Source organism: Salminus brasiliensis, chromosome 6 (genome assembly GCF_030463535.1).
Source record: "Salminus brasiliensis chromosome 6, fSalBra1.hap2, whole genome shotgun sequence".
Classification (NCBI taxonomy): domain Eukaryota; kingdom Metazoa; phylum Chordata; class Actinopteri; order Characiformes; family Bryconidae; genus Salminus; species Salminus brasiliensis.
Window position 1 is genome coordinate 1,095,485 of NC_132883.1, and position 13,376 is coordinate 1,108,860.

The 13,376-nt window shown below is 44.9% G+C and overlaps 1 protein-coding gene across 1 annotated transcript in view; it reads left to right on the forward strand.

Annotated features, from left to right (window-relative positions):
* Positions 1-445: 445 nt before the first annotated feature.
* Positions 446-13,376, forward strand: part of acbd6 (acyl-CoA binding domain containing 6) — a 45,834-nt gene continuing 32,903 nt past the window's right edge. Inside the window, exons 1-4 of the mRNA XM_072681273.1 lie at positions 446-731; positions 3,000-3,064; positions 3,710-3,806; positions 5,829-5,908. Of these exons, the coding sequence (XP_072537374.1) occupies positions 591-731; positions 3,000-3,064; positions 3,710-3,806; positions 5,829-5,908 (383 nt within the window). The 5' untranslated portion in view covers positions 446-590. The remainder of the gene's footprint in view (positions 732-2,999; positions 3,065-3,709; positions 3,807-5,828; positions 5,909-13,376) is intronic.

Genomic DNA, 13,376 nt, shown 5'->3' on the forward strand with positions numbered 1-13,376 from the left:
AATTTGCAGAATCATCAGGGTAATAAAAGATAACTCAACAGAAAAAGCAGTAAATAACAGAGATAATAATCCATCATATAATCCACGTCATAATCCTGTAAATAATCCAGAGTATAATGAAGCAACAAATCCATTTAATTCGGCATAAAATGTATAAACATATTAGGTCGTAATGAAATACGCATTCCAATTAATAATTTATGAATCTAAGAATTGAATAAATACATCCTAATAAATAATTAATACCATAAATCATTTAAGAAATAATGCAAATGAATTTTATGAATTACCCGCGTGATTTACAGCCTTTACCCGCCAACCAGCCAATCAGAGCACAGCAGGGGTGGGGTTTGGCTGAAAACGGGTGGGGATCTGAGGAAGCCCCGCCTCTGTGACCCGGATGTTGTGTGTGTGTGTGTGTGTGTGTGTGTGTGTGTGTGTGTGTGTGTGTGTGTGTGTGTGTGTCACTCAGGTCTGTAGATAAGCAGGTTTAGCACCGCGCGCTCCTGATTACTGTAGTTGTTGTTGTTTACTGTACTCGCGCGGATATTCTCTATATTACTGTTGTTGTTATTATTAATATTTCTGTGATGGCCTCGCGCTCGTCCTCGCCGGACTCTGAGGGTTCGGAGCTTCTGGAGGATTTCGAGAGTGCAGCGGACCGGGTCAGAGAGCTGGTCCACACAGCCCCGAGAGACAAACTGCTTTACCTGTACGCCAGGTACAAACAGGTAAGGAGGGAGGAGGGCTCTGACCAATACCAGCGCTTCCACTCACTGGCCACTTTATCAGAAACACCTACCTTGTGCTTCCACTCACTGGCCACTTTATCAGAAACACCTACCTTGGGCTTCCACTCACTGGCCACTTTATTAGAAACACCCACCTTGTGCTTCCACTCACTGGCCACTTTATTAGAAACACCCACCTTGTGCTTCCACTCACTGGCCACTTTATTAGAAACACCCACCTTGTGCTTCCACTCACTGGCCACTTTATCAGAAACCCCTACCTTGTGCTTCCACTCACTGGCCACTTTATTAGAAACACCTACCTTGTGCTTCCACTCACTGGCCACTTTATCAGAAACCCCTACCTTGTGCTTCCACTCACTGGCCACTTTATTAGAAACACCTACCTTGTGCTTCCACTCACTGGCCACTTTATCAGAAACACCCACCTTGTGCTTCCACTCACTGGCCACTTTATCAGAAACCCCTACCTTGTGCTTCCACTCACTGGCCACTTTATTAGAAACACCCACCTTGTGCTTCCACTCTCTGGCCACTTTATCAGAAACACCCACCTTGTGCTTCCACTCACTGGCCACTTTATTAGAAACACCTACCTTGTGCTTCCACTCACTGGCCACTTTATTAGAAACACCTACCTTGTGCTTCCACTCACTGGCCACTTTATTGGAAACGTGAGTTGCAGGAAGTCCGTGCAGGCAGTTTCAGCGTTGGTTGGGTCGTGTACCCTCGTGTCTAGATTGCAGAACTTGTGCATGATCAGCAGAAACACACGGGTCTTTTCGTTCTCCTGGAACTGATTAGGATCAGCCCTCGTTAGCGCTGCGTCACTGAGGAAGCTCAGTCTGAGAGCAAGACGTTGTGCAAAACCAGCGTCATGCAAGATCAGCAACTACAGAGACGTTCCACCTCAGATCTCTGTACAGTGGAGGAGAGCGTGGTGCAGCTACACGAGTCTTCTGAGTTTTATATGGAATAATGATGATGATGATGATGATGATGATGAAGGTAAAATAGTGAATAGAGAATCTGAACTAATGCAGTTTTCTTTAGGGACTACTTTCTGTAGCTGCACTACACCCTGCAGCATGTATCCCTCCACCATTTTAATGATCTGGTTCTAAAAGCAGGTTCTAGAGCCGAACTCTTCTCAGAACTCTGGTAGAACCGTGTCTCAGGCATCAGGCAGCGTCTTCATCACCATTAGGTGAAGAACTTTCTGTGAGGAGCTTTTAGTAGAGCTTCAGACGTCTGCTTCCCTTCACCTCCACTGTAGAACCACAGCTCTGACTGGGGGAGCTTATCTAGAACCTCCACTGTAGAACTCCAGCTCTGACTGGGGGAGCTTATCTAGAACCGAGCGTTTCACACCAAACCCAGCAAACCTCCACTCTAAATCTACAGGACTGTAGTCATGCTGTTATGTGTGGACAACAGTTATTTATAGTTGGAAACACCATAGCAACCACCTGGGATACCATGCCAGCCTTTAACCAGCCACTTAGAGACACAATAGCAAACACTTTGGTATTCCATAACAACTACCTGGGATTCCAAAACACCCACTTAGCAACACCACAGCAACCACTTTGCAAACCTTAGCAACAACCTGGAATACCACAGCAACCACATAACAACACTATAGCAACCACTTAATGACACAACAGCAACAATTTGGACACCATAGCAACCAATTAGCAACCACTTACCAACATAACAGCTACCCCCTGGATACCATAGCAGCAACATCCTAGCAGCAGCATAGTAAGCTCTATAGCAACTGCCTGGGATACCATAGCAACCACCTGGTGAGCCATAGCAAACATCTAGCAACCATGTAGCAATACCATAGCAACCACTTGGGATACCATAGTGATCACTGTAGCAACCACCTAGGATACCATAGCAACCACTTAGGAACACCACAGCAACCACCTGGTAAATCATAGCAACCATCTAGCAACTATTTAGCAATACCATAGCAACCACCTGGGATGCAATAGCAACCATTTAGCAATACCATAGCAACCACCTGGGATACCATAGTGACCACTGTAGCAACCACCTGGGATACCATACCAACCATGCAGTCTACAGCCTAGCAACTTCCATCCTGCGTTTCCTGTTCTAGTGGTGGTGAAGTCTCTTGCGCTGATCTCTGCTGCACTGTCCGCTCTAATGAGGTGAAGTAGATCTCCCTGCTCTGCCTCACCTCTGCTGCGCTTTAACACTGCTGTTCTTCACCAGGCCAAAGTGGGAAAGTGCAACACACCCAAACCCGGCTTCTTCGATTTCGAGGGTCAGAGGAAATGGTAAGTTATTTATTCTAATTATTATTTGTGGACCCCCTTCAAATTAAAGCATTCAGCTACTTTAGGCTGCACCCATTGCTGACACAGATGTGCAAATGCACACACAGCTTGTCTTGTCCCTGTAGAGAAGAAGTACTGCCAATAGAATAGGACTCTCTGGAGCAGATCAACATCATGACCCTATTGGCTCCATGCTGCCTAATAATGCCAGGCATGGGCTAGAGGGGTATAAAGCCCCCCAGCATTGAGGAGCTGTGGAGCAGTGCTCTTCTTGTTGACTTCAATCAATCAAATCCTCACAGCAATGATCCTCCTTTAAAATCTAGTAGAAAGTCTTCTTCTCTGGACAGTAGAGACAGTTACAGCTCTTTTAATACCCTTGATTTCAGAAGAAACAATGAGTAAGCAGGTGTCCCAATACTTTTGTCCATATAGTGTAGGTTGTTTTTGCTTAGTAATGTTAAGTGTTTGAAGTTTCTGTTGAAATATTTTCATTGTCTGCAGCCAGAAGTGCTTCAGAGCAGATGGTGGATGGTGGATAGCACACGTAAAGAAGGGCAATTTATAGTTTTGCTGTTTTATAATCTGCATTTCAGTAATTATAGTGATATTAAGGCGCTGAGCGGAGTGTGTGGTGTTCTGCAGGGCGGCGTGGAAGGATCTGGGGGACATGAGTAAAGAGCAGGCCATGCAGGAATACGTGTCGTGTGTGAACGAGCTGGATCCAGACGGCAGCTCTAAGGTACTGATGGAAGCAGCACTCGCACACCTGTCCTGCTGTAATGCTCCTCACACAGAGGGGCACCTCTTAAATCTTGTGTTAGTGCACTGAAATAATTAGGAGGGGTTTAAGGAGAGCAGCCGGTCTGCCTGCACCTGCTGTGTCCGTGTGGTTCAGGCAGTCTATGGCATTGAAAGCATGTGGCCAGCAGGGGGCAGTGTCTGACTGTTGTTAGTCCCTAAGCAGCGCTTTCTGTTATAGCACATAGACCTGCTGTCCTGTGCTGTGAAAGTTGGGCTGTTTTAAGTCCTGACTTACTTTAGCAGCTGAAGAATTGAACCTCAGTCTGCCCGGGGGGAAGGCGGTGACCCACCACACTGCACCGGCCTTTTTGGGTGCTGTGTGTTTGCAGCTGTTGTTGGACGTAACACTAAACACAGGGACACTTTCTCAGTGCTGTAGAGAACCATTTGTGATTAGTGTGTACTGTAGGGTCAGGGTTACTGTGTACCTCGTCTAGCAGACCTTGTCAGAACGTTTTAGACGTGGAGAGGCTTCCTTAGACCTGGTCAGCCCTAGTCAAACCTATTCTGACCATTTTAGGTCTAGTCAGACTTCTGTAAACATTTTCAGACTCTGTTTAAACCGTGTCAGACCCGATCAGTTGTAATTAGACCCCCTTAGACCTCATCAGGCTTATTTAGACCAGTTTAGGTCTAGTCAGACGTATGCAGACCTATTTTAACCAGTTTGCACCTGATCAGGCTTATTTAGACCTGGTCCGACCTTTTTCAACCCATTCAGTTCTATTTAGACCTCGTAATGGAGTCTGCTCAGCTGCTGCTTCAGCAGAAACACTGCAGCGCCCCCCCACCCCCACCCCCACCCGCTTCGCCCTCAAACCCGAGGCTTTTGTGTGTTTAGCTAAAAACCCCAGAACTGATTTAGCCATTAGAGAGAGAGAGAGAGAGAGAGAGAGAGAGAGAGCTCAGATTCAGCCAAACAGCACAAAGGCACCTCGCTCACCCTTCTCTCTCACCCTTTTCTCTTTTCCTCTGACTGTCAGAGCTCATTCCAGTCTGTCTGTCTGTGGAGAACACTCTCTGACTGTTCAACCACACACACACACACACACACACACACACACACACACACACACACACACACACACACACACAGCGCTCGCAGAATGATCATGTTAATGCTTTTTAACAAAAGACAGAGAGAGAGATAAAAAAAGAGAAAAGACACTGTACACATGCATTTCTGGACAGTGTGAGAGCTGCAGAAGCTTGATCTGAAGGTGGAGCAGCATGTGGGCTGTAGAGGTGGTGGAGCAATACTACAGGATTTTACACTAATATGACTCTATGGGTTCTGCAGAGTTACACAGCAGTTCTGGAGAGAGGTTCTCCTCCTGCAGCTCCACCACCAAACCTCCATAGTGCAGTAGCAGCAGCAGCGCTCCGGCCCGGAGTGGGAATGACGGAGATGCCGTTCTCCCCCTGTTACAGTCAGTGGAGCATCAGCATGATCCTGAAGCTGCTGATTGAAGGTGGAGCTGATACAGGATGATGGTTTTAGGAAGGAGAGAGAGCAAGAGAGCGAGAGAGATTGGGAAAGTGAGAGAAGAGAGTAACAGAAATAAACAATCAGACGAAGTGACAGAGTGGTAGAGAGAGAGAGAGAGGGATAATGGGCGAGCCGTGTGCCGCTTCTATTGTTAGCTGAGCCGCCGCGAAAGAAACAGAGAAAGAATGAAAGAAAGGAAGTGCATCAGCAGGTGTGTGTGTGTGTGTGTGTGTGTGTGTGTGTGTGTGTGTGTGTGTGTGTGTGTGTGTTTAATAAAATGAAGCACTGCTTGGAAAACTGCACACGCAGGGTTTTACGCATGCCTTCTGCAGCTGGACGCTGGGACGAGGCGAGGCGGGCTTTTGCTCCATTACTACAGCTTTATCTCTCACTTAATGTGTGTGTGTGTGTGTGTGTGTGTGTGTGTGTGTGTGTGTGTGTGTGTGTGTGTGTGTGTGTGTGTGTGTGCAGGGTTCAGAGCAAAGAGGAGCGCCAAGAACAACTTTCGGAGGAGTTACAGTTAGCTGTCTGTACCAAGAAGAGACGCTAAGGTAAACACACATACACACACACACACACACACAGGTTCCGAATAACAAATGAATAAGCATTGAAAACATGCGCTTATAAGCAGCTTATGACTGTTTTCACAAGAGCTGATCTTGAAAATCATGAAAACTAGTGTATTACAGTGTGTCAGCATGAGCGTGTGGATCATATGAACATTATAGAGCATTATAGAGCGCCCCCTACGCTTCCTGTAGTGTATTACAGTGTGTCAGCATGAGCGTGTGGATCATATGAACATTATAGAGCATTATAGAGCGCCCCCTATGCTTCCTGTAGTGTATTACAGTCTGTCAGAATGAGCGTGTGGATCATATGAACATTATAGAGCATTATAGAGCGCCCCCTACGCTTCCTGTAGTGTATTACAGTGTGTCAGCATGAGCGTGTGGATCATATGAACATTATAGAGCATTATAGAGCGCCCCCTATGCTTCCTGTAGTGTATTACAGTCTGTCAGAATGAGCGTGTGGATCATATGAACATTATAGAGCATTATAGAGCGCCCCCTACGCTTCCTGTAGTGTATTACAGTGTGTCAGCATGAGCGTGTGGATCATATGAACATTATAGAGCATTATAGAGCGCCCCCTATGCTTCCTGTAGTGTATTACAGTCTGTCAGAATGAGCGTGTGGATCATATGAACATTATAGAGCATTATAGAGCGCCCCCTATGCTTCCTGTAGTGTATTACAGTCTGTCAGAATGAGGGTGTGGATCATATGATCATTATAGAGCATTATAGAGCGCCCCCTATGCTTCCTGTAGTGTATTACAGAGTGGGAGGGGGGAGGAGGTGTTTATGAGCCTGACGGCCTGGCGCTCCTGTAGCGTCGGCCTGATGGAAGCAGTGTGAAGAGGCTGTGTTGAGGGTTTGTACAGTCCCTGATGATGCGGTGGGCCCTTCTGAAGACCCTGGTCCTGTAGTTGTCCTGCAGTGAGGGGATGGCTGCTCCAGAAACGACCTGGGCAGTCTTGATCACACGCTGGAGAGCCTTCAGCCTGCAGTTTCTGTACCAGACTGTGATGGAGCTGGTCAGAACACTCTCGACTGGGACTTCTGGACGATGTGGTGTAATATACAGTCAGATGAAGAGCTCCGACTAACTGCTGGGTTTTAATTCATTGGGGGAGTGATGATGATGATGAGGGAGGAGGGATGAATAGATGGATGAATTGATGAGTGAGCGAGCGAGCGAGCGAGCAGGTGGACAGGCGTAACACTTGCTTAGGTAGTGATGTCACCAGCTCCTTTGGGAAAGTCAGAAGAGAAAGCAATTATCTCTCTCTCTCTCTCTCTCTCTCTCTCTCTCTCTCTCTCTCTCTCTCTCACTGTCTCTCACTGTCTCTCTCTCTCTCTCTCTCTCTCTCTCTCTCTCTCGCTGCTCGGCTGCGTTCTAATTTGCTGGAGGTGTGATTGTGATGAGAGTGCTCTGCTGTATTAAGGCCGTGAGCTCGTTATCGTCTGATTGAGGCGTTTAATGATTAGATTTGGGTTTTAATTGCGTCTGATTTACTCAACCAGTGCGCCGCGGCCCAGAGCGCCGGGTTCCACATCCTCACCCCGCTGCTTATTAAAGCCGTAGTTCAGTCAGAAATCGCATGTAAACAGCTAGTTTAAGTTGCACCCATTGCTGACACAGCTTGTCTAGTCCCTGTAGAGAAGAAGTACTGCCAATAGAATAGGACCCTCTGGAGCAGATCAGCATCATGACCCTATTGGCTCCATGCTGCCTAATGCCAGGCGTGGGCTAGAGGGGTATAAAGCCCCCCAGCATTGAGGAGCTGTGGAGCAGTGGAGGAACTGTGTTCTCTGGAATGATGGTGGAGGAGCTCCATCCAGTACTTTTGGGAGGAGTTGGGGATGATGAGGTGGGGTGGTGAACAGTCTTGCTGCTGAATGCAATCAATCAAATCCTCGCAACAGTGTTCCTCCAGAATCTAGTAGAAAGTCTTCTTCTCTGGACAGTAGAGACAGTTACTCCAACAGAAGCAGGGTCACCTTTTATATACATATACACACACAATGAATGAGCAGGTGTCCCAATACTTTTGTCCATCTTATCCACTAAGCTGCAAAGTGATGTTATAAGGAGTGTAACGCCACACACACACACACACACACACACACACACACACACACACACAGTTTATGCTGGTTAGTGAGAATTGCTTAACAGGACAGCACAGGAAGACAGAGCAGCTGGTGACCTTCCCAGCATGCTTAGCGGCAGGGCTGGTGTCATGTCATTTATCAGCTGGTCATTAATTGTGTGTGTGTGTGTGTGTGTGTGTGTGTGTGTGTGTGTGTGTGTGTGTGTGTGTGTGTGTGTGTGTGTGGGCTACCAGCCACAGGTCAGTGGGCTGACGAATGAGCCCCTCTATTGATTAGTTGCCCTAAGAGACTGATGATGCTAACGTAACACACACACACACACACACACACACACACACACACACTCTCTCATACATACTCTTTCATTCACTCTTACACAAACTGTCATACACACAGAATGCATACACTCATATGTACTCAAACACACACACAGATGAAGTGGTCATGTGACGTATCAGTCTTAATAGTTGATAACCGATTAATCACAGATGGAATCTAATTAGATTGGTCAGATTGATCAGGTCTGATGGAGGCGTGTCATAATTCACACTCAGGACGTTTATGCAGCTCTAATACTGATATATACACCCTTCATCTCCCGAACGGCAATACATCACTAATGCAGCATCTATCAATACATCCTTATACAGATACATAGACACACTGTATGACAAAAGTATTGGGACGCCTGCTCGTTCATTGTTTCATTTGAAATCAAGGGTATTAAAAAGAGCTGATCCTGCTTCTGTTGGAGTAACTGTCTCTACTGTCCAGAGAAGAAGACTTTCTACTAGATTTTGGAGGAGGAGCATTGCTGTGAGGATTTGATTTGATTGCATTCAGCGACAGGACTATCAGTAAGGTCATCACCCCACCTCATCATCCCCAACTCCCCAACTCATCCCATGCAAAAGTACTGGATGGAGCTTCACCACCATCTTTCCAGAGGACACAGTTTCTCCACTGCTCCACAGCTCAATGCTGGGGGGCTTTAGACCCACCTCTAGCCCACACCTGGCATTATGCAGCATGGTGCCAGTAGAGTCATCAGTATTGATCTGCTCCAGATAGTCCTATTCTATTGGCAGTACACTCTTTTGTGTGTAAAGTACAAGTATCTCAGCAACGGGTGCAACTTAAAGTAGCCGAATGTATTTGCTCACAGGGGTGTCCACAAACATATGGACAGATGAATGAATATAAGATTTCATAGATGGATAGATATATGGATAGTCAAAAGGACAAGACAACCATCTTCACCAGTGAACACACACACACACACACACACACACACACACACACACAGACACACACACACACACATGTGATCACACATGCCCAGAGCGATGGGCAGCCATTGCAGTGGCAGCTTGTCAAGTCCGGGAATCGAACCCACAACCCTGTCATCAGTAGCCCGGAGCTCTAACCGCTGAGCACCACTGCCCCCCAGAGATGGATAGCTGTAAGAATGGATAGACGGATTAGTAGAGGAGTAGAGAGCTGGATAGATGGACTGGTGGGTGGATGGACGGATGGACGGATGGACTGGTGGGTGGGTGGACGGATGGACTGGTGGGTGGGTGGGTGGATGAATTGACGGACTAATAGATAAATGGTTGGAAGGATGGACGAATGGGTCGACAGATGGAAGTAAATTAATTGGATGGAAGTTAATTCCTCTACAAAATTTACAATAAAAGTTGTTCAATTTACAGAACTATGTAGAATTGGAGAATTGCATAAATACAAGGTAAATTTGCAGAAGTGGTAATGACACATAATTTAGTTATTACAGGAAGTGAATTTGCATAATTGAATAATTTACATAATTAAAGGATTGTAGAATTTAAATGCACAGAATGACTTTTTTTTTATGAAAAAGTGAATTAGTTAGTATAGGTGTGTTGCCTCTGCTGCGCTGTGATGGTGTGTGTCAGTGTGTGTCAGTGTGGGGGTGCTGGTGGGGTTCAGTGCTGCGCAGTAAGACTGAGAGTGTAATTAATGGGGGACCCTGTCGGGGAAAATGTATTAATTTATTTATTAATCCCCCTCGCATGACTTAACCCCGCAGTTAGGAGGTGATTGGAAAGGGGAATAATTAGAGCCTCCACGGCCCAGGAGAACACACCAGAGGAGGAGGGGGGGTCTCGACACACACTGGGATGCTGGTGAACATTTGTTGATTTTAAATTAAGACTCATAGAGTAGCAAAAACATCTGAAGAGGGAAAGAGGAGGAGCTTCTGCAGCTGGATAACCCACACCTCAGCATCCACAGTGGACTACCTCACAAGCAGCAGGCTGGAGGTTTAGCAGTGGTCCTCACACACTCTGTCCCCCAACCTAAACATCATCAAACGTGTGTGGATAGACCAAGAACCTCGCAGAACCTTATAGAACCTCTCAGATCTAGAACCTTCTGCAGGGAAAATGGAGAGGAATTCTCCAATCGAAAACTGAAAGACTTTCTAGCTGCTACAGAAAGATTTACAAGCTCGCTAAAAGAGCGCGTTACCAAGTACTGACAGTGCAGGGTGCCCAAACTTTTGCTCTGATGTCTTTTTCATTTTTGGTCATTTTGAAACTGTAAAAGATGGATATTAGTCAGTAATTTTGATTAAGAGATATTTAACTTTATTTTATTACTCACTTAACTACTACATGGATTTTGACCTGGGTGCCCAAACTTTTGCATGCCGCTATATATATTCATCCACCCATCCATACAGTTTTACTGCCCAGATAAACAGCTGTACAGGTACAGAAAAATTTTAGCCCCCTGTTTAAATTTTACTGTAAAGCTGCTGATCTGCTCAGTAAAACACCAATATTAGCATTATAGAAAGTGGAGGTGGAGGTTCTCCATCACTGTGTTCATCATTAGAACATCTCCAAAGTTCTCCTCTCTCATGGAGTCTAGTATTATTTAGAGTTCTCCTCAGATCAACACCTGGTTTGGTGGTAAATCAGGGCTTAATGATGGTAAATCAGGTGAGCTGCTGCTGCTGCTGCTGCTGCTGCTGATGGGAGGTGAACACATCCTCCACGCTGTGCTGGCTGGACTGGGGGGCGTCCAGGAGAACCCTGGAGGAACCGAGCTCTGTTCTTCAGACTAGCTCACCGACAAGATCTCACTACTTTCTTTCTTCAGAATGAGAAGCTCTTGTTTCTCCTTTTTACTGGATTAATGTTTCTAGAGTTTCTACAGTAAATCCTCTCGCTGCTCAGAGACAGGTTTACTATTTAATAATATAAATCATATATCAAAGAGTGTAATGAATCTTATTAAATTCCATAGAGTGAAGAATATTTTCAGAAAAAATAGCGGTACTCAGCATGGGAGAGTATTTGGATAGCAGTTTTTAAAAATGTGACGCTGTTGGTGCATTTTACACAGACACTTAATATATATAAATGTGTATATATAAAGTATATACACGTGTGTGTATGAGTGTGTATATATATATATACAGTGAGTCCAGAAGTATTTGATCCCTTGCTGATTTTCTTTGTTTGCCCACTAATAAAGACACTATCCTTCTGCACTTTTAATGGTAGATATATTCTAACATGGAGAGACAGAATATCAAGACAAAAATCCAGAATATAATTTTAAAGAATATATTTTAATTAATTTGTATTTCAATGAGGAAAATAAGTATTTGATCCCTCTTGCCAAACACACTCAATACTTAGTGGCAAAGCCTTTGTTTGCAAGCACAGCGGTGAGACGTTTGTTGTAGTTAACCACAAGTTTAGCACACACACCAGGGGGAATTTTGGCCCACTCTTCTTTGCAGATCCTCTCTAAATCATGAAGGTTGGTGGGCTGTCGCTTGGCAACTCTGACCTTCAGCTCCCTCCATAGATTTTCGATCGGATTGAGGTCTGGCGACTGGCTGGGCCACTCCATGACCTTAATGTGATTTTTCTTGAGCCAATCCTTTGTTGCCTTTGCTGTATGTTTAGGGTCGTTATCATGTTGGAAGACCCAACCACGGCCCATTTTCAGATCCCTGGCAGAGGGGAGGAGGTTGTCCCTCAGGATTGTGCGGTACATGGCTCCATCCATCTTCCCAGTGATGCGGTGAAGTAGCCCTGTACCCTTGGCAGAGAAACACCCCCAAAACATTATGCTTCCACCTCCATGCTTGACGGTGGGCACAGTGTTCTTGGGTCATAGGCAGCATTTTTCTTCTCCACACATGGCGGGTGGAGTTGAGGCCAAAAAGTTCAATTTTGGTCTCGTCTGACCACAAAACCTTCTCCAATAACTTGGTTCATCTTTCCACCACAAATGATCATTGGCATACTTGAGGCGCGCCTCCACATGTGCTCTCTTCAGCAGGGGTACCTTTCGGGCACTGCAGGATGTGAATCCATTGTTGCGCAAAGTGTTGCCAATTGTTTCCTTGCAAACTGTGGTCCCAGCTGCCTTCAGGTCATTTGCTAACTCCTGCCGAGTGGTTGCAGGACGATTTTCTGACTGTTCTCAGCATCATTGCCACCCCACGAGGCGAAATCTTCTTTGGAGCACCGGGCCGAGGTCTGTTGATTGTCATGTTATACTCTTTAAACTTTCTGATAATTGCACCAATAGTTGTTACTTTCACATCCAACACCTTACTAATCTTTTTGTAGCCCATTCCAGCTTTGTGAAGGTCAACAATTCTGACTCTGAGGTCCTGTGACAGCTCTTTGGTTTTACCCATGTTGGAGACTTGAAATCTGGTGTGATCTGTCTGATTCTGTGGACAGGTGTTTTTTCACCACAAGTGATTAGTGAGAACAGGTGGCTTCAGGTCAGGTAACAAGTTGATTGGGAGTGTCTAACTGGTCTGTAAAAGCCAGAACTGCTAATGAATACTAAGGGATCAAATACTTATTTCACTCCATGAAATACAAATCAATTAATATATATTCCTTAGATTTATTTTCTGATTTTCTTTTTAATATTCTGTCTCTCCATGTAAGAATACATCTACCATTAAAAGTATAGAATGATCATGTCTTTATTAGTGGGCCAACGAAGAAAATCAGCAAGGGATCAAATACTTCTTGGACTCACTGTATATATCTTTAAATATTCTGATATACATTTTTTTCCATATTGCCCAGCTCTAAATGTATGTGTACATATGTGTGTGTATATATATATATATATATATATATATATATATATATAATATAGATTATATACATACATAGTTATATACATACAGTGTATGTGTGTGTGTATGTTTGTATATTATTTATATATATATATATATATATATATATATATATATATTTACATGTGTGTGTATATAGATAGAAAGATAGAGAGAGATGTGT